This window comes from Oncorhynchus tshawytscha, linkage group LG22 (assembly GCF_018296145.1).
Source record: "Oncorhynchus tshawytscha isolate Ot180627B linkage group LG22, Otsh_v2.0, whole genome shotgun sequence".
In the NCBI taxonomy this organism is placed as follows: Eukaryota; Metazoa; Chordata; class Actinopteri; order Salmoniformes; family Salmonidae; genus Oncorhynchus; species Oncorhynchus tshawytscha.
Window position 1 is genome coordinate 36,317,486 of NC_056450.1, and position 22,500 is coordinate 36,339,985.

General features: G+C 45.3%; 1 protein-coding gene across 3 annotated transcripts in view; it reads right to left on the reverse strand.

Moving 5' to 3' along the window:
• The window catches only part of LOC112235750 (rho GTPase-activating protein 39), a 165,126-nt gene that overhangs the window by 87,476 nt on the left and 55,150 nt on the right, over nt 1-22,500 (reverse strand). For all 3 annotated transcript variants that reach the window (XM_042304142.1, XM_042304144.1, XM_042304143.1), the window contains exon 2: nt 16,781-17,221. In XM_042304142.1, the coding sequence (XP_042160076.1) occupies nt 16,781-17,221 (441 nt within the window). The remainder of the gene's footprint in view (nt 1-16,780; nt 17,222-22,500) is intronic.

Consider the following 22,500-nt stretch of genomic DNA (forward strand, 5'->3'; position numbering starts at 1 on the left):
CAGTATGAGCCCTTTACCTACCATGAGTTAAGAAGAAACAGATGTACAGTATGAGCCCTTTACCTACCATGAGTTAAGAAGAAACAGATGTACAGTATGAGCCCTTTACCTACCATGAGTTAAGAAGAAACAGATGTACAGTATGAGCCCTTTACCTACCATGAGTTAAGAAGAAACAGATGCCCTTTACCTACCATGAGTTAAGAAGAAACAGATGTACAGTATGAGCCCTTTACCTACCATGAGTTAAGAAGAAACAGATGTACAGTATGAGCCCTTTACCTACCATGAGTTAAGAAGAAACAGATGTACAGTATGAGCCCTTTACCTACCATGAGTTAAGAAGAAACAGATGTACAGTATGAGCCCTTTACCTACCATGAGTTAAGAAGAAACAGATGTACAGTATGAGCCCTTTACCTACCATGAGTTAAGAAGAAACAGATGTACAGTATGAGCCCTTTACCTACCATGAGTTAAGAAGAAACAGATGTACAGTATGAGCCCTTTACCTACCATGAGTTAAGAAGAAACAGATGTACAGTATGAGCCCTTTACCTACCATGAGTTAAGAAGAAACAGATGTACAGTATGAGCCCTTTACCTACCATGAGTTAAGAAGAAACAGATGTACAGTATGAGCCCTTTACCTACCATGAGTTAAGAAGAAACAGATGTACAGTATGAGCCCTTTACCTACCATGAGTTAAGAAGAAACAGATGTACAGTAGATGTACAGTATGAGCCCTTTACCTACCATGAGTTAAGAAGAAACAGATGTACAGTATGAGCCCTTTACCTACCATGAGTTAAGAAGAAACAGATGTACAGTATGAGCCCTTTACCTACCATGAGTTAAGAAGAAACAGATGTACAGTATGAGCCCTTTACCTACCATGAGTTAAGAAGAAAGAAACAGATGTAAGAAGAAACAGATGTACAGTATGAGCCCTTTACCTACCATGAGTTAAGAAGAAACAGATGTACAGTATGAGCCCTTTACCTACCATGAGTTAAGAAGAAACAGATGTACAGTATGAGCCATGAGTTAAGAAGAAACAGATTTACCTTTACCATGAGTTAAGAAGAAACAGATGTACAGTATGAGCCCTTTACCTACCATGAGTTAAGAAGAAACAGATGTACAGTATGAGCCCTTTACCTACCATGAGTTAAGAAGAAACAGATGTACAGTATGAGCCCTTTACCTACCATGAGTTAAGAAGAAACAGATGTACAGTATGAGCCCTTTACCTACCATGAGTTAAGAAGAGAAACAGATGTACAGTATGAGCCCTTTACCTACCATGAGTTAAGAAGAAACAGATGTACAGTATGAGCCCTTTACCTACCATGAGTTAAGAAGAAACAGATGTACAGTATGAGCCCTTTACCTACCATGAGTTAAGAAGAAACAGATGTACAGTATGAGCCCTTTACCTACCATGAGTTAAGAAGAAACAGATGTACAGTATGAGCCCTTTACCTACCATGAGTTAAGAAGAAACAGATGTACAGTATGAGCCCCCATGAGTTACCTACCATGAGTTAAGAAGAAAACAGATGTACAGTATGAGCCCTTTACCTACCATGAGTTAAGAAGAAACAGATGTACAGTATGAGCCCTTTACCTACCATGAGTTAAGAAGAAACAGATGTACAGTATGAGCCCTTTACCTACCATGAGTTAAGAAGAAACAGATGTACAGTATGAGCCCTTTACCTACCATGAGTTAAGAAGAAACAGATGTACAGTATGAGCCCTTTACCTACCATGAGTTAAGAAGAAACAGATGTACAGTATGAGCCCTTTACCTACCATGAGTTAAGAAGAAACAGTAAGAAACAGATGTACAGTATGAGCCCTTTACCTACCATGAGTTAAGAAGAAACAGATGTACAGTATGAGCCCTTTACCTACCATGAGTTAAGAAGAAACAGATGTACAGTATGAGCCCTTTACCTACCATGAGTTAAGAAGAAACAGATGTACAGTATGAGCCCTTTACCTACCATGAGTTAAGAAGAAACAGATGTACAGTATGAGCCCTTTACCTACCATGAGTTAAGAAGAAACAGATGTACAGTATGAGCCCTTTACCTACCATGAGTTAAGAAGAAACAGATGTACAGTATGAGCCCTTTACCTACCATGAGTTAAGAAGAAACAGATGTACAGTATGAGCCCTTTACCTACCATGAGTTAAGAAGAAACAGATGTACAGTATGAGCCCTTTACCTACCATGAGTTAAGAAGAAACAGATGTACAGTATGAGCCCTTTACCTACCATGAGTTAAGAAGAAACAGATGTACAGTATGAGCCCTTTACCTACCATGAGTTAAGAAGAAACAGATGTACAGTATGAGCCCTTTACCTACCATGAGTTAAGAAGAAACAGATGTACAGTATGAGCCCTTTACCTACCATGAGTTAAGAAGAAACAGATGTACAGTATGAGCCCTTTACCTACCATGAGTTAAGAAGAAACAGATGTACAGTATGAGCCCTTTACCTACCATGAGTTAAGAAGAAACAGATGTACAGTATGAGCCCTTTACCTACCATGAGTTAAGAAGAAACAGATGTACAGTATGAGCCCTTTACCTACCATGAGTTAAGAAGAAACAGATGTACAGTATGAGCCCTTTACCTACCATGAGTTAAGAAGAAACAGATGTACAGTATGAGCCCTTTACCTACCATGAGTTAAGAAGAAACAGATGTACAGTATGAGCCCTTTACCTACCATGAGTTAAGAAGAAACAGATGTACAGTATGAGCCCTTTACCTACCATGAGTTAAGAAGAAACAAACAGATGAGTTAAGAAGAAACAGATGTACAGTATGAGCCCTTTACCTACCATGAGTTAAGAAGAAACAGATGTACAGTATGAGCCCTTTACCTACCATGAGTTAAGAAGAAACAGATGTACAGTATGAGCCCTTTACCTACCATGAGTTAAGAAGAAACAGATGTACAGTATGAGCCCTTTACCTACCATGAGTTAAGAAGAAACAGATGTACAGTATGAGCCCTTTACCTACCATGAGTTAAGAAGAAACAGATGTACAGTATGAGCCCTTTACCTACCATGAGTTAAGAAGAAACAGATGTACAGTATGAGCCCTTTACCTACCATGAGTTAAGAAGAAACAGATGTACAGTATGAGCCCTTTACCTACCATGAGTTAAGAAGAAACAGATGTACAGTATGAGCCCTTTACCTACCATGAGTTAAGAAGAAACAGATGTACAGTATGAGCCCTTTACCTACCATGAGTTAAGAAGAAACAGATGTACAGTATGAGCCCTTTACCTACCATGAGTTAAGAAGAAACAGATGTACAGTATGAGCCCCTACCATGAGTTAAGAAGAAACAGATGTACAGTATGAGCCCTTTACCTACCATGAGTTAAGAAGAAACAGATGTACAGTATGAGCCCTTTACCTACCATGAGTTAAGAAGAAACAGATGTACAGTATGAGCCCTTTACCTACCATGAGTTAAGAAGAAACAGATGTACAGTATGAGCCCTTTACCTACCATGAGTTAAGAAGAAACAGATGTACAGTATGAGCCCTTTACCTACCATGAGTTAAGAAGAAACAGATGTACAGTATGAGCCCTTTACCTACCGTGAGTTAAGAAGAAACAGATGTACAGTATGAGCCCTTTACCTACCATGAGTTAAGAAGAAACAGATGTACAGTATGAGCCCTTTACCTACCATGAGTTAAGAAGAAACAGATGTACAGTATGAGCCCTTTACCTACCATGAGTTAAGAAGAAACAGATGTACAGTATGAGCCCTTTACCTACCATGAGTACAGAAGAAACAGAAAAAGGAAATAGTAACACAATAAAACAGCAAGAGAGAGAGAGAGAGAAAGAGAGAGATAAGCAGGTTTTACAATCTATATTTATGTTTATATACAACACTGTATATAGACATAATATGACATTTGAAATGTCTTTATTATTTTGGAACTTTTGTGAGTGTAATGTTTACTGTCCAGTTTTTATTGTTTATTTCACGTTGGTATGTTTTCTACTTCACTTGCTTTGGCAACGTTAACATATGTTCCCCCATGCCAATAAAGCCCCTTTGTCACGATCGTCATAATAACATTCGGACCAAAGCGCAGCGCGAAATCGGTTCGACATTTTATTAGAAGTGAACCGCACAAAAGAAAACAATAAAGAGCAAACGACACTGGAAGCGATGGAGTGCTCACAGGCAACAACACAAAAACCCAGTGGGGAAATGGCTGCCTAAATATGATCCCTGATCAGAGACAACGCTAAACAGCTGCCTCTGATTAGGGAACCATACCAGGCCAACATAGAAATAAAACAACCTAGATTACCCACCCTAGTCACACCCAGACCTAACCAAAATAGAGAATAAAAAGGCTCTCTCTGGTCAGGGCGTGACACCCTTAAATGTAATTGAGTGAGTGAGTGAGTGAGTGAGTGAGTGAGTGAGTGAGTGAGTGAGTGAGTGAGTGAGTGAGTGAGTGAGTGAGTGAGAGAGAGAGAGAGAGAGAGAGAGAGAGAGAGAGAGAGAGAGAGAGAGAGAGAGAGAGAGAGAAATTGACAGTGATCTGAGTGCCATGGTGTTTACCCAGGGAGGCTGAGATAGGTATTCCCCTTCCTACTAAACAGCTGGGGAAGGTTCCATGCTATCAGATAAGAGGTAAATCAATTACTAACACACTACTCAGTCCACACTGATACCTTGGAACAGGGGATCGGCAGGGCATAGTCCACACTACTGCTGATACCCTGGACCAGGGGAGAGAACAGGACACAGTCCACACTACTGCTGATACAGTCCACACTGATGCTGATACCCTGGACCAGGGAATAGACAGGACACAGCTGGGCCTGGCCATGTTTTCCCACGTAGAGGATTACAGTATCTTTACAGCTAGAATCTTTAATTGAAACAATAGTAAAGTGTTCACACAGCTTCTGTTTTGGTAAAAAGATGAAAAAGATGCAGAAGGATGGGCCTGCAGAAGGATGGGCCTGCAGAAGGATGGGTCTGCAGAAGGATGGGTCTGCAGAAGGATGGGCCTGCAGAAGGATGGGCCTGCAGAAGGATGGGTCTGCAGAAGGATGGGCCTGCAGAAGGATGGGTCTGCAGAAGGATGGGTCTGCAGAAGGATGGGCCTGCAGAAGGATGGGCCTGCAGAAGGATGGGCCTGCAGAAGGATGGGCCTGCAGAAGGATGGGTCTGCAGAAGGATGGGTCTGCAGAAGGATGCGTCTGCAGAAGGATGGGCCTACAGAAGGATGGGTCTGCAGAAGGATGGGCCTGCAGAAGGATGGGCCTGCAGAAGGATGGGCCTGCAGAAGGATGGGCCTGCAGAAGGATGGGCCTGCAGAAGGATGGGTCTGCAGAAGGATGGGTCTGCAGAAGGATGGGCCTGCAGAAGGATGGGTCTGCAGAAGGATGGGCCTGCAGAAGGATGGGCCTGCAGAAGGATGGGCCTGCAGAAGGATGGGTCTGCAGAAGGATGGGTCTGCAGAAGGATGGGCCTGCAGAAGGATGGGCCTGCAGAAGGATGGGTCTGCAGAAGGATGGGCCTGCAGAAGGATGGGCCTGCAGAAGGATGGGGCTGCAGAAGGATGAGCCTGCAGAAGGATGGGTCTGCAGAAGGATGGGTCTGCAGAAGGATGGGCCTGCAGAAGGATGGGCCTGCAGAAGGATGGGTCTGCAGAAGGATGGGTCTGCAGAAGGATGGGCCTGCAGAAGGATGGGCCTGCAGAAGGATGGGCCTGCAGAAGGATGGGTCTGCAGAAGGATGGGCCTGCAGAAGGATGGGTCTGCAGAAGGATGGGCCTGCAGAAGGATGGGTCTGCAGAAGGATGGGCCTGCAGAAGGATGGGCCTGCAGATGGATGGGTCTGCAAAAGGATGGGTCTGCAGAAGGATGGGCCTGCAGATGGACGGGTCTGCAGAAGGATGGGCCTGCAGAAGGATGGGTCTGCAGAAGGATGGGCCTGCAGAAGGATGGGTCTGCAGAAGGATGGGCCTGCAGAAGGATGGGCCTGCAGAAGGATGGGTCTGCAGAAGGATGGGCCTGCAGAAGGATGGGTCTGCAGAAGGATGGGCCTGCAGAAGGATTGGCCTGCAGATGGATGGGTCTGCAGAAGGATGGGCCTGCAGAAGGATGGGCCTGCAGATGGATGGGCCTGCAGAAGGATGGGTCTGCAGAAGGATGGGCCTGCAGAAGGATGGGCCTGCAGAAGGATTGGCCTGCAGATGGATGGGCCTGCAGATGGATGGGCCTGCAGAAGGATTGGCCTGCAGATGGATGGGCCTGCAGATGGATGGGCCTGCAGAAGGATGGGTCTGCAGAAGGATGGGCCTGCAGAAGGATGGGCCTGCAGAAGGATGGGTCTGCAGAAGGATGGGCCTGCAGAAGGATGGGCCTGCAGAAGGATTGGCCTGCAGATGGATGGGCCTGCAGATGGATGGGCCTGCAGATGGATGGGCCTGCAGATGGATGGGCCTGCAGAAATCTAACCACTGTGAAATGAATAGACAGACCTATGGATGCAAGGACCATCCATGATATCAACATTATATCTCTAGCCATGTTTTGAGGCAGTGTTTGTTTAAATTTACATTGTTTACAAACATTGGAGTAAAACAATCTTATATTTTGGGATCTCATGGAGTGTGACAGTTGAACTAAACTCATGAGCCAGTTCTAAGTTATATTCTTCAAGAATCAATGGATGTAGCAACTAAGGAATCGAGCTTTAAGGGACGACTGAAACTATCCTGAGACTGGGGAATTTGTCTCAAATGTCTCAAACAAAACAGAGTACTCAGAAGACAGACATCTTTCAAGTGCTTCTTGGACAGGTTTGGACAGAGAGCTCTGTGGCTCTGTCACAGCATCTCTAACCCTGAAGTGGATGTGAGCATGTCAGTAGAACTTGCAGTGGAGGCTACTGGGGGGAGAACGGCTCATAATAATGGCTGGAATGGAGTCAATGGAATGGAATCAAAAACATGTTTTTTATGGGTTTGATACCATTCCGTCCACTCCATTCCATCCATTCCACCCATTCCACTCCATTCCACTCCACTCCATTCCATCCATTCCACTCCATTCCATCCATTCCATCCATTCCACTCCATCCATTCCATCCATTCCACTCCATTCTACTCCATTCCATCCATTCCACTCCATCCATTCCACTCCATTCCATCCATTCCATCCATTCCACTCCATCCATTCCACTCCATTCCACTCCATTCATTCCACTCCATTCCATCCATTCCATCCATTCCACTCCATTCTACTCCATTCCATCCATTCTACTCCATTCCATCCATTCCACTCCATTCCAGCCATTATTATGAGCCGTTCTCAGCAGCTTCCACTGAGTGGAAGTAAGCAAAGCATGTGGGTTGAGGGGCTTTCCTACCACTCCATCCAGACTGATGGGAAAAGCAGGCATGTGGGTTGAGGGGCTTTCCTACCACTCCATCCAGACTGATGGGAAAAGCAGGCATGTGGGTTGAGGGGCTTTCCTACCACTCCATCCAGACTGATGGGAAAAGCAGCCATGTGGGTTGAGGGGCTTTCCTACCACTCCATCCAGACTGATGGGAAAAGCAGGCATGTGGGTTGAGGGGCTTTCCTACCACTCCATCCAGACTGATGGAAAAAGCAGGCATGTGGGTTGAGGGGCTTTCCTACCACTCCATCCAGACTGATGGGAAAAGCAGCCATGTGGGTATTTCAGGCAATAGACCTTGGTGTAATGGACACAACACACATTCAATTGTAATCCGTTACATTACAAGCAAAAATATTGTAATCATATTGCAGATGTTTTAGAAAAACACGATGATTACTTCTCGAAATACTTTTAAATTCAGAAAGGATGTTTGCGAAAACAATTACTTGACACCTTTCTGTTTTCTCAATGATATTCAAATCAGCGTTGAAAAGAAGGTAGAAGTTAAAATGTGTTTTCCGCCTGAGCGAGTCTGACCACAAGTCAGAGAACACGTACAGACATCAATTCAACATCTATTCCATGTTGGTACAATGTAATTTCATTGAAATGATGTTGAAACAACGTTCATTCAGTGTGTGCCCAGTGGGAGACTGTTGTTGGCTACAGTCCAAGCTGTCTTCCAATGGTAGCCAACTTCAATAAATGCTTGGAGGTAAGTTACCGAGTGGCGCAGCGGTCTAAGGCACTGCATCTCAGTGCTAGACGTGTCACTACAGACCCTGGTTCGATCGCTGGCTTTATCACTGTGATCGGGAGTCCCACAGGGTGACTCACAATTGGCCCAGCATCGTCCGGGTTAGGGGAGGGCTCGGCCAGCATTGTCCGGGTTAGGGGAGGGTTCGGCCAGCATCGTTCGGGTTAGGGGAGGGTTCGGCCGAGGGTAAGCTGTCTTTGTCCAATTTGAATTTGTTCTTAACTGACTTGCCTAGTTAAAAAAGGACGACAGCAGTGGTGTAGCATACAGGCAATATCAATATCACTTAGGCCTATTATAGGTTGCATAGCGCATTGATGTGAATCACACAGCTGCTCTCTCACTTTGCTATTTACGCCTTCCAGATTGTGGTTGTTGTGGATGGCTGTTCACAAATGTATATGCGAACCCAATAATGGATAAATTAAAGAAGTTTAAGCTGACTATCAATCATCGTTTTTGCGACAGGGGTTTATTCATTATGGAAACCAAACGGAAGCAAACAGAGAAAAACAATCGTTTCTATTGGACAAATTCCGGTAGGTCCTGCCCCGTTTTGTTCCATTTGCTTCTATTTAAGAAATGCTTTGCAACAGAATCGGCATAATGAATATACCTCCAGTGGACAGCCAGTGAAAAATGCTCTCTTGCAACAGCTGCATAGTGTAAATCGCAGCCTATGTTGAATTTAAGAAGACCACCATAGGGGCTTTTACTGCTAATTCGTGCTGATATAAAAAATGTCCATAGTCCTAGTGGACACATGCTCGAACTTGCACACCTTGATATACTTAAACAACTGCAAATTACTATTAACAAACATTTTTTTTTTAAACAGGTCCATAGCAAATGCAGCATATGGCATACATTTTTCACATGAAAATAGCACTTTTCTATAGTGCTCAAAGCTTGCCATTCCTTAGAGGAGCATTTATTTTCAACACAAAGCAATAAGTCCAACCAGTTCTCCATTACAAGAAAATCATAAACAGCAGAGCAGGCTAATTAGTCCTTCATTTTTGAGTTATGCTCAGGTATATTTCATGGTTTCATGCATGTTAACATCAGAAGCCTCCTCCCTAAGTTTGTTTTACTCACTGCTTTAGCACACTCCGCCATCCCTGATGTCCTTGCCATGTCTGAATCCTGGCTTAGGAAGGCCACCAAAAATTTGGAGATTTCCATACCCAACTACAACATTTTCCATCAAGATAGAACTGCCAAAAGGGGAGGAGTTGCAATCAATTGCAGAGATAGCCTGCAAAGTTCTGTCATACTTTCCAGGTCTATACCCAAACAGTTTGAACTTCTAATTTTAAGAATGAATCTCTCCAGAAATAAGTCTCTCACTGTTGCCACCCTCCGCTCCCAGCTGTGCCCTGGAAAACATATGTGAATTGATTGCCTCCCATCTAGCTTCAGAGTTCGTTCTGTGAGGTGACCTAAACTGGGATATGCTTAGCACCCCGGCAGTCCTACAATCTAAGCTAGATGCCCTCAATCTCACACAAATCATCAAGGAACCCACCAGGTACAACCCTAAATCTGTAAACATGGGCACCCTCATAGACATTATCCTGACCAACTTGCCCTCCAAATACACCTCTGCTGTTTTCAATCAGGATCTCAGCAACCACTGCCTCATTGACTGTATCCGCTATGGGTCCGCGGTCAAACGATCACCCCTCATCACTATCAAACGCTCCCTAAAACACTTCTATGAGCAGACCTTTCTAATCGACCTGGCCCGGGTATCCTGGAAGGATAATGACCTCATCCTGTCAGTTGAGGATGCCTGGTCGTTCTTTAAAAGTAATTTCCTCACCATCTTAGATAAGCATGCCCTGTTCAAAAAATGCAGAACTAAGAACAGATATAGCCCTTGGTTCACTCCAGACCTGACTGCCCTTGACCAGCACAAAAACAACCTGTAGCAGACTGCAATAGCATCGAATTCCAAAAAGTTTTGGGACACTGTGAAGTCCATGGAGAACAAGAGTACCTCTTCCCAGCTGCCCACTGCACTGAGGCTAGGTAACACCACCGATAAATCGAAAATTTCAATAAGCATTTCTCTATGGCTGGCCATGCCCCCCCTAGCTTCTCCTTCACCCAAATCCAGATACTAGATGTTCTGAAAGAGCTGCAAAAACTGGACCCATAGAAATCAGCTGGGCTAGACAACCTGGACCCTCTCTTTCTAAAACTATCCGCCGCCATTGTTGCAACCCATATTACCAGCCTGTTCAACCTCTCTTTCGTATCGTCCAAGATCCCTAAAGATTGGAAAGCTGCCACGGTCATCCCCCTCTTCAAAGGGGGTGACACTCTAGACCCAAACTGCTATAGACCTATATCTATCCTGCCCTGCCTCTCTAAAGTCTTCGAAAGCCAAGTTAATAAACAGATCACTGTCCATTTCAAATCCCACCATACCTTCTCCGCTGTGCAATCCGGTTTCCATGCCGGTCACGGGTGCACCTCAGCCACGCTCAAGGTACTAAACGATACCATAACCGCCATCGATAAAAGACAGTACTGTGCAGCCGTCTTCATCGACCTGGTCAAGGCTTTCGAGGCCAAGGCTCTGTCAATCACCGTATTCTTATCGGCAGACTCAATAGCCTTGGTTGCTCCAATGACTCCCTCGCCTGGTTCACCAACTACTTTGCAGGCAGAGTTCACGTGTGTCAAATTAGAGGGCCTGTTGTCCGGACCTATGGCAGTCTCTATGGGGGTACCACAGGGTTCAATTCTCAGGCCGACTCTTTTCTCTGTATATATCAATGATGTCGCTCTTGCTGCGGGGGATTCCCTGATCCACCTCTACACAGACAACACCATTCTGTATACTTCTGGTCCTTCTTTGGACACTGTGCTAACTAACCTCCAAACGAGTCTCAATGCCATACAACACTCCTTCCGTGAGCTCCAATTGCTCTTAAACGCTAGTAAAACCAAATGCATGCTTTTCAACCGTTCACTGCCCGCACCCGCCCGCCCGACTAGCATCACCACCCTGGATGGTTCTGATCTGGAATATGTGGACAACTATAAATACCTCGGTGTCTGGCTAGACTGTAAACTCTCCTTCCAGACTGATATTAAACATCTCCAATCCAAGCCTCCTTCACTCACGCCGCCAAACTTATTATCCTACCGATCCTCGACTTCGGTGATGTCATCTACAAAATAGCTTCCAACACTCTACTCAGTAAACTGGATGCAGTCTATCACAGTGCCATCCGTTTTGTTACCAAATCACCTTATACCACCCACCACTGCGACCTGTATGCTCTAGTCGGCTGGCCCTCGCTACATATTCATCGTCAGACCCACTGGCTCCAGGTCATCTATAAGTCTATGCTAGGTAAAGCTCCGCCTTTATCTCAGTTCACTGGTCACGATAACAACACTCACCCGTAGCACACGTTCCAGCAGGTATATCTCACTGATCATCCCCAAAGCCAACAGTTAATCCAAAAGTTATGTTACTGATTACAATTTTGAACATGTAACTAGTAACTGTAACAGATTACATTTAGAAAATAACCTAGCCAACCCTGGTCATATGGTGTGAGTTGTGAGGAAGGGATGAGTAGGGGTAGATGTAGGGTCCTGGCTGTGCTGAGTAAACAGAGGTAGAGGTAGAGGTAGAGAGAGAGAGAGAGAGAAAGAGTGTGAGAGAGAGAGACATGAAAACTGTAAATGACCCTGGGAATCGATAGAACATCGCTCAGAGAAGCACAAAAACAATATAACATTCAAAATGGGTGAATCTTTCCTTTAAGCAGGTTGAAGTTTATTGGGACGTGTCTTGTCCTTGAGGCAGAACTGACTGATTTACGCTATATGGGCCATCTGCAAAGTCAAAATTAACTATATTGTAAAAATGTATGAACACAAAAATGAGCTTTTTAGTCTTCATTTAAGGTTGGGATTAGGCATTAAGGTTAGTGGTGTGGTTAACGTTATGTTATTTAAGGTTAGGATTAGGCATTAAGGTTAGCAGTGTGGTTAAGGTTATATTATTTAAGGTTAGGATTAGGCATTAAGGTTAGCAGTGTGGTTAAGGTTATGGTTATTTAAGGTTAGGATTAGGCATTAAGGTTAGCAGTGTGGTTAAGGTTATGTTATTTAAGGTTGGGATTAGGCATTAGGGTTAGCAGTGTGGTTAAGGTTATGGTTATTTCAGGTTAGAATTAGGCATTAAGGTTAGCAGTGTGGTTAAGGTTAGGATTACTGCATCTCAGTGCTTGAGGCGTCACTACAGACCCTGGTTCGATTGCAGGCTGTATCACAACTGGCCATGATTGGTAGTTCCATAGGGCGGAGCACAATTGGCCCAGCGTTGGCCGGGTTAGGGTTTGGCTGGGGTAGGCCGTCATTGTAAATTAGAATTTGTTCTTAATAATCTGATTAGGTAAATGTTTGGCTAATCCAAAAATTACGTTACTGATTACAATTTTGGACAGGGAACTACTAACTGTAATGTTTCAGCGTAGGAGTCAAGGAGGGTGTGTGTGTGTGTTGTTTTGTGTATAAACTAGGGTAACAGTAGCCATCCACCCCTAGGACACCCCAGCCCAACACCTCCACTTCAGTTGAGGGCTGAGGCAGGGGCTTTACAGAGGCTTGTCTGGAACAATGGATGAATACTGTAAGAGGCTGAGCAGTGAGGGCTTATTCTGAGGTCACTGATAGGGATTCAGACCTCTCAGTATCTTTCTCTGAGCCATTCCTGAGAGAGTGAGAGAGATATATATATATATATATATATATATATATAGAGAGAGAGAGAGAGAGAGAGAGAGAGAGAGAGAGAGAGAGAGAGAGAGAAAGAGAGAGAGTCTGGGTCCCTCTGCTGCTGTCCTTGTATGGGTACTGCTCCTATTGTACTGGACTAAGTGTGGAACTATTCAGTTGGAGGACGAGGAACGTCTCTAAACAACCACTACAACTCATTACCGGACCCTCACTCTAACACTGACAGGTGTGTGTGTGTGTGTGTGTGTGTGTGTGTGTGTGTGTGTGTGTGTGTGTGTTCTTATACCTGGGAGTATGTGTCAAAGGGTTGGATATGTTGGAGGAACTAAAACAGCCATGTTGGCAAAATATGAAGCGATTCCAAGTAGCGTATTTGGCCATGTGCCAGGCAGTGCACTAGTGACCAGAGTTGTTTGATATAACAAGTCTCATACGGGTCCTGTATGAAATACAGCAGGGCATTTCCTGTCTGAATAGGGAGAGAGGAGGTAAATAAGGAAATATAAAGTAATTCCCCCCATGATTGGAGCATATCTCCTTCCTGTCTGACAGTGGGCTGTGTGTGTTGGGTTGGAGGGTAACCATGTCGTGTGAGTCGGCCCACTCCCAGAGGTAAGGCACACACTCTGTCACGTTCCACACAGGAAGGAGATGGGAAGACGAGAACAAACAGTAAATGGGTAAAGCTCCAGAAAAACGACTCTAAATGTTATCTCCATCCCTCGCTAAGGAGAGCCGCCATGTAAAACAAGCTGTGCAGAGACCAAAACAAAACAAACTTAATCAGATTTTCTTTCATACTGCAAAATGTAATCTAAGTTCGCCTAGCGATCAGAATCAGCCATAGCTTAAAGTCAGTGGAGATTCCTCAGAGGAGGAAGGAGAGGACAATCCACAAATTGTGAAACATTAAAAAAGTTATTATTTTTTAGATAAATCTATACTAAATATATTCACGTCAACAAACGTCAACAGCATTCTCTGGGGTAGCACCATGGTGTAGCAGGAGGACAGCTAGTTTCCATCCTCGTCCTTGTGGTACATTGACTTCAATACAAAACCTAGGAGGCTCATGGTTCTCAACCCATTCCATAGACTTACACAGTAATTATGACAACTTCCGGAGGTCGTCCTCTAGTTAAAAACAAAAGCATTAGCTACAGCTAGCTAGCACTGCAGTGCATAACATGTGGCGTGTAGTTGACTCAAAGAGAAAGACAACAGTTTTGAACAACTTAATTTCTTCAAAGATGAAGGAGAAGCAAGAGAGAAAGAAACAGAGAGAGCTAGCTACATTTAGTTTTTTTAAACTTTCAATTTCACTTACTTAGCTAGCAAGTGCCGCTAGCTAGTTTAGTCTACTCAAACACCGGGCTCAAACAGAGAGGGATGCTATGTTAGCTAACTGACTATGGCTATCCAACAGAGGGGGATGCTATGTTAGCTAACTGACTATGGCTAACTAACAGAGAGGGATGCTATGTTAGCTAACTGACTATGGCTAACTAACAGAGAGGGATGCTATGTTAGCTAACTGACTATGGCTATCCAACAGAGAGGGATGCTATGTTAGCTAACTGACTATGGCTAACTAACAGAGAGGGATGCTATGTTAGCTAACTGACTATGGCTAACTAACACTGGAACTCTCCCAAGTCAAGTTAAGCTTTTGGTTGTATTAGTTTATTGCCACCTGGGGCCTGCCGGTGTAACTGCTAAACTGCTGACTGTACACTGTACTGCATGATTGTAGTGGGTTTACCAACACGTTAGTTCTAGTAGCTCTGTTGACTATGACGTTAACTAATATGGTGACAACGATGTAGGCTGTCTGTAGCGGTTCTGCTATGAAGGTTTGGCTTGGAAAGGTTTTTTCACCTGGTCACAGACAACTGTTGTGTTTGCAATTGAAGTCCACAGGCGAAGGGAAACGGTGAGAGGAAGAGTACGAGTAGATGTGAGAAGGAATTATACAACAAGCAAAGTGATCCTACTGTTCTTACAAATGTCACTGCTTAAAGTGTACTAAATGTTTTTTTAGTAGTACGTGCTCTTCACTCAGTTCATTACTAAGTTATCTCCAAGCTAGCCTGGTTGTCATATAGCCAAATAGCTGCCTGGTTGTCAGATACCAAACTGCTGCCTGGTTGTCATATAACCAAACAGCTGCCTGGTTGTCATATAGCCAAACAGCTGCCTGGTTGTCATATAGCCAAACAGCTGCCTGGTTGTCATATAGCCAAACAGCTGCCTGGTTGTCATATAGCCAAACAGCTACCTGGTTGTCATATAGCCAAACAGCTGCCTGGTTGTCAGATAGTCAAACAGCTGCCTGGTTGTCATATAGCCAAACAGTTGCCTGGTTGTCAGATAACCAAACAGCTGCCTGGTTGTCATATAGCCAAACAGCTGCCTGGTTGTCAGATAACCAAACAGTTGCCTGGTTGTCATATTGCCAAACAGCTGCCTGTGCTCAAAAGTTAGAAACTGTTAGTGTTTACACCAAGTTAGCTTGTAACCTTTATTTAACTAGGCAAGTCAGTTAAGAACAAATTCTTATTTACAATGACGGCCTACCCCGGCCAAACCCGAACAATGTGGGGCCAATTGTGCACCGCCCTATGGGACTCCCAATCACGGCCGGTTGTGATCCAGCCTGGATTCAAACCAGGGACTGCAGTGACGCCTCTTGAGCTGAGATGCAGTGCCTTAGACCGCTGGGGCCACTCAGGAGACCCGATTAACAGATGCTCTTATACAGAGTGTCTTAAAGGACCAATCAGGGTTAAGTTCCTTGCTCAAAGGTACATAGACAGAATTTTCACCTAGTCAGCTAGGGAATTTTGAACTAGTGACCTTTCGGTTGTTGGCAAAACGCTTTTAACCGCTAGGCTACCTGCTGTCCAACAACGACAGACCTCCAAAATACTGAGGACATCATCCATCTCCCTGACCATCCGTCCTTCTCTGTCCTGGTTTATCTCAAACTTCTTCTCTCTGTCTTGGTTAATCTCAAACTTCTTCTCTCTGTCTTGGTTAATCTCAAACTTCTTCTCTCTGTCTTGGTTAATCTCAAACTTCTTCTCTCTGTCTTGGATAATCTCAAACTTCTTCTCTCTGTCTTGGTTAATCTCAAACTTCTTCTCTCTGTCTTGGATAATCTCAAATTTCTTCTCTGTCTTGGTTAATCTCAAACTTCTTCTCTCTGTCTTGGTTCATCTCAAACTTCTTCTCTCTGTCTTGCCTCTGACTCTATCCGTTGACTAGTTCTTCTCAGTCTTTATCTCGTCTGGACATTTAATTCAACATTATCCCCGTCACCTCCCCCATACATCTCTTTCTACATTCTCTGTCTCTCTCTCTCTGTTTAAATGATGCTGACACAACACCTGGGAAAGTCGCCCACACAATATTTAACCGGAGGAGGAAGGAGGGCCGTCTCATATGTAAGTGATATAGAGTAGATAAGGCTGTCATGACAGGGAGGATTGGCGCTGGCTCTAGCCAGGCAGCATGTGAAGTGACAGGTCCATTTGGCTTGGGTTAACCCACAGTAATGCATCTGTAGATGAACGAGGGAATAAGCCTGCAGACCCAGCTGACTGACACTGGGTTCCATCCAGCTGCAGCGTCAGCCTTCCTGGAAGCAACAGCAGAGTAGCTTATAGGAGGAATCCCTCAACTACACAAGAGTTTATACTGTAATTAGGTTTAAGTCGGGCTAGTAAATAATATCTTTATGGTGTATGTTTTGGCAGAAAGGTTACCTGGGGGTGTCGTTACTGTTCTCCAGGCTGTCACATAGCCCCTTAGAGGGGGTGGACCTCCCGCTGCTGTCAGGGTCCTGGGCGGGGGGCATAGGGTAGGCCTGGTTAGGTAGGGCTGCGCGGCGGCCCTCCCCTCCTCCTCCCCCTCTCTGGGGCTTGATGGGGCCCCTCAGACCCGTCTCAGAGCTCCTCTTCATGGCCTGTAGCTGGGCCAGGGGCACGATGTCGCAGGCCTGAGGCCGGTGCCACACCGTCTGCTGACTGGCACTGTTGTAGTAGTAGAAGCGTTTGTTGTGGCTGTCAAACAGCTCCCACCACTGGCTGCCATCGGACTGGCGCACGGCGGCGCCTGGGGGGGGCTCCCAACCACACTCCCCCGAGGCCAGGTTCACGTACATGCGCTCCTGCGAGCGTGGCTCCAAGATCTCCACCCAGTCACAGCTAGAGAGAGGAGAGAGGGGGGACATGGGAAATGTAATCAAGATCTGGAAGACTTTACTTGAATGACAGAAAATAGGTATTTTTTTCTTCTTTTTTAATGGAAAATCACTGATGATGACTAATAGTTTTGATCAGTTACGCTAGCACGGACAAAAGAGACAGGAAAAGTGACCCCGGATTAAATATAGATTACATCCGCAGTTGGCTGAGGGATTAAAGTAAGTGGAGAAGGAGGGCCAGTGGACAGAGGCAGGGGGAGCTGAGGCTGTTGCCCACTAGGGGGTTCTCTCTGGGCCCAGCTCTACTCAAGGAGAGGCCAAACAAAGGAGCCAGGCGAGAGACAGCGAGCTGGTTCTGGGGCTCTGTTCACAAACCCAAACTGACCCCACAGAGCCCCTGGACAGCAACACAATTAGACCCAACCAAATCATGAGAAAACAAAAATCTAACTATTTAAAATCAAAGTTTATTTGTCACGTGCGCCAAATACAACAGGTGTAGACCTTACAGTGAAATGCTTACTTACAGGCTCTAACCAATAGACACACTAGAAAGAATCAACAAAAAAAACAGAACAAACTGGAATGTTATCTGGCCCTAAACAAGACAGTACACAGTGGCAGATACCTGACCACTGTGACTGACCCCAAATTAAGAAGATCCTTGACTATGTACAGACTCAGTGAGAATAGTCTTGCTATTGAGAAAAGCTGCCACAGGCAGAACTGGCCCTCAAGAGAAGACAGGCTATTGTCACGACTTCCGCTGAAGTTGGTCCCTCTCCTTTTTCGGGCGACGTTCGGCGGTTGAAGTCAACAGCCTTTTAGCCATCGCTGATCCACTTTTCATTTTCCATTGGTTTTGTCTGGTCTTCCATCACACCTGGTTCCAATTCCATCAATTTCATGTTGTGTATTTAACCCTCTGTTCCCCCCCATGTCCTGGTCGGTAATTGTTTCTTGTAGTGCTTATACACGGTATGCTGGTATTTACCGGGTTTTGTTTGACCCGTTTATTGTATTGTTCTTTTGACGGTGGTTTATGGATATTAAAGGCGCTCTCCTGCGCCTGACTTCTCCGCCACCAGTACACACCTCACTACAGCTATGTACTGCCCCAAAAAATGAGTTGGAAACTGTCAAATGTAAGACCGTATTAGAGACACATATTTTTCACAGATTACACAGACCTACAAAGAATTTGAAAACAAATTAGACAGCAGCCAGATTTGTGACTCGTTGCCATGAGAACAGGGCAACCAGTTGGGAACAAACAGCATTGTAAATATATATATGTTTATGTGTCTTCCTCTACTATTTGTACTACAACTATTTACACATTACCAAGAGAGAGAGAGAGAGAGAGAGAGAGAGAGAGAGACAGAGGCAGAGACAGAGAGAGACAGAAAGAGAGAGGCAGAGAGAGAGAGAGAGAGAGACAGAGGCAGAGACAGAGAGAGATAGACAGGGAGAGGCAGAGACAGAGAGAGACAGAAAGAGAGAGGCAGAGTCAGAGAGAGAGACAGAGGCAGAGAGAGACAGAAAGAGAGAGGCAGACAGAGAGAGAGAGACAGAGGCAGAGACAGAGAGAGGCAGAGACAGAGAGAGGCAGAGACAGAGGAGAGAGAGACAGAGACAGAAAGAGAGACAGAGACAGAAAGAGACAGGCAGAGACAGAGAGAGAGAGGCAAGGAGAGCGAGAGAGACAGAGACAGAGAGAGACAGAGACAGAAAGAGAGAGGCAGAGACAGAGAGAGAGAGAGAGAGAGGCAGAGGCAGAGAGAGAGAGAGAGACAGAGAGAGAGAGAGAAGCAAAGAAAGAGAGAGAGAGAGAGAGAGAGAGAGAGACAGAGAGAGAGAGTGAGAGAGACAGAGAAAGAGAGGGAGAGAGAGAGACAGAGAGAGGAATACAATCATAGCTAAATACCCACATCTACGTCAGCACAAAATAAAACAAACATAGATGCTGTCTAGGTCACCCATTCTCCTGAAGGCCTAGAGCAGAATCAACTGTGCAGAATCAACCGTACAGAATCAACCGTACAGAACCAACCGTGCAGAATCAACCGTACAGAACCAACCGTACAGAACCAACCGTGCAGAATCAACCGTGCAGAATCAACCGTACAGAACCAACCGTACAGAACCAACCGTGCAGAATCAACCGTACAGAATCAACCGTGCAGAATCAACCGTACAGAACCAACCGTGCAGACTCAACCGTACAGAATCAACCGTGCAGAATCAACCGTACAGAACCAACCGTGCAGAATCAACCGTACAGAACCAACCGTGCAGAATCAACCGTACAGAACCAACCGTGCAGAATCAACCGTACAGAATCAACCGTGCAGAATCAACCGTACAGAACCAACCGTGCAGAATCAACCGTGCAGAACTAACCGTGCAGAATCAACCGTACAGAACCAACCGTGCAGAATCAACCGTACAGAACCAACCGTGCAGAATCAACCGTACAGAATCAACCGTGCAGAATCAACCGTACAGAACCAACCGTGCAGAATCAACCGTGCAGAACTAACCGTGCAGAATCAACCGTACAGAATCAACCGTGCAGAATCAACCGTACAGAACCAACCGTGCAGAACCAACCGTGCAGAACCAACCGTGCAGAATCAACCGTGCTGGCATGTTAGCTCTAAACACACTGTTAATCACAGCAGGCAGTGTACCTACACAGTTCACACCCAACTACACACCCAACAGTTCACACCCAACTACACACCCAACTACATACTAAGGAGCTTTCCACCCAGACACACACACACACACACACACACACACACACACACACACACACACACACACACACACACACACACACACGTTAAAACCTGTCAGTAAAGAAAACAAGACTCACAAAGGGAACAACTGGATGATCACCTACCACTCTGCTAAGACCTCTTGGAAATGTTAAAAGCTCACAAAGACACACTTTGTTTTATATGAAAAGGTGTAATAACTCCCTGTCACTTTCTACTAATTATTCTTAGACATAAAATACACCAACAATTTTTTACACAACAGCACTTTCTCCCACTGTCCTGAGTTTCCTCCCCAAACAACATGATATGGTCTCTGAAATGGAAGCTACAATACTATCGTAGTGTTCATGTTCAGACTATCAGGTCACACTGACTTACACACTTCAACATACTATCGGAGGATTCCTACTTCTGGATGATCCACAGAACGCTAAGAAAGCACTGCAGTCCTGAGGTACTGTATGTCCTGTTCCCGTTTTGACTTGTGTCTTTCTAGGAAGAATCCTCTCGTCTCTATACAACCTGTCCAAAACCTTGTTCGACGTGTCTCATAATTCACACCTACCTGTCCCAAATCCAAGAGTCTCGCCTCCAGCTACAATGACAGTTCTGATCCAGAGTGTTGCTGTGAAGGAGTGTGTGTGTGTGTGTGTGTGTGTGTGTGTGTGTGTGTGTGTGTGTGTGTGTGTGGTCAGTCATTCTCCTTCCTCTCAACCCACTCTCCAATCTCCGCTATCGACTAAAGGGGAGTCTCCCTCTCTCTGGGGCTTTGGTACAGTCTCGTTCCCTCCACTCCTCACAGGGGACACTGGTGTCTCTCAGCAGTCACCTCTACTTCTGTCAGACACCCAGGGTGACCACAGGCCCCATGTCACATGACCAGTTGACCAGGACAGGCATGTTTGGGGAAGTGCACGTGTGTGTTTGGGCTCCCGAGTGGTGCAGCGTTCTAAGGCACTCCATCTCAGTGCTAGAGGCATCATTACAAACCCTGGTTCGATTCCAGGCTGTATCACAACTGGCTGTGATTGGGAGTCCCATAAGGCGGCGCACAATCAGGGTGGCGCACAATTGGCCCAGCGTCGTCCGGGTTTGGCTGGGGTAGGCTGTCATTGTAAATAAGAATTTGTTCTTAACTGACTTGCCTGGTTAAATAAAGGTTAAATAACTGAAGAAGAAACAATCCTACTGCGATCAAACCTGAATCAGAAATCTCCTCAGAAGTAAATCTGTGGTCCAGCTGGTGGCTCAGCCCCTCAGTGGTAGAGAGCTAATACTGTACATTAACCCCACCCTAGTACCACACATAGCACTGTCACGCACTGCCCAGACCCCTACCTGACTGAGAAAGAGAAGGAGAAACGCTGGTCTCTTACCACTCAGTCCTCTGGCTTCCCTGTCTGTGAAAGACTGTCTTTGTCCGCATGTAACCCACAGCTAGCATAGTAGCTGACTGACTCCCTGTCCTCTCACCCCAACTCCCTAGTGGTATCCCCCCCACAGCCAGCCCCAGTAATCCAGGGCTCCCAGCCACAGGCCTGCTTTTGTCCCTCTCAATAATAACGCTGACTAGACCCTGCTATAAAGCTCTGTCCTGGCTGTCACTGCATCAAATCCCACCAGCCAGGGTCATGAAAATACTAATGCCTCAGGGCTTACACTACACAACATGACACAGACACACACACACACAGAGGGAGAACCCGTACAGTGGAGAGCAAACCAACCATGCTGTTCTGTTGCGACTCCCAGCACCTGAGGAAGAGAGAGAGAAACACTTCCAACTAGGTCATGGCTAGAAGGGATCCAGCTTTTGTCAAATTAATGTTGTTTTATCTAACCCTAACTCAAACGCTTTTCTTAACCTTAACCTAATCATCCTAACCTGCTGCATTAATTCTCCTAACCTGCTACGTTAATTCTCCTAACCTGCTACGTTAATTCCTCTAACCTGCTACGTTAATTCCTCTAACCTGCTACGTTAATTCTCAATACCTGCTACGTTAATTCTTCTAACCTACTACGTTAATTATCCTATTCTGCTGCGTTAATTCTCCAAACCTGCTACGAAAAGTCAAATCTGACGTTAATTTGACAAGAGCTGGACCCCTTCTAGCCATGACCTTCGACCTGGGCCATGACCAACCAACTCAATGATACCTGATGATTGTCTGTCTGTCTGTCTGTCTGCCTGTCTGTCTGGGGAAACTGACTGGAGATATAAAGAAAGAGACATAATATGATTGATAGTGTAGCAGTACATGCTACTCATGCTCTCACAGTTGTCTTCTCTTATTGTACCCTAGAGGCTTCGCAGAACATAACTTCCTGTGTCTGTGGCAGGGAGAAGTTTCACTTTATCTTAACAACACTGTAGCATACACACTGCCAGATGTTTCAATGCTGGTATTTTCTTCCCAGGCTTTTTCGCAAATTCACCTCCCGCTTGTTACTTGGGACAGTTTTGGTATAATCTCTAACCTTCTAGTTGTGC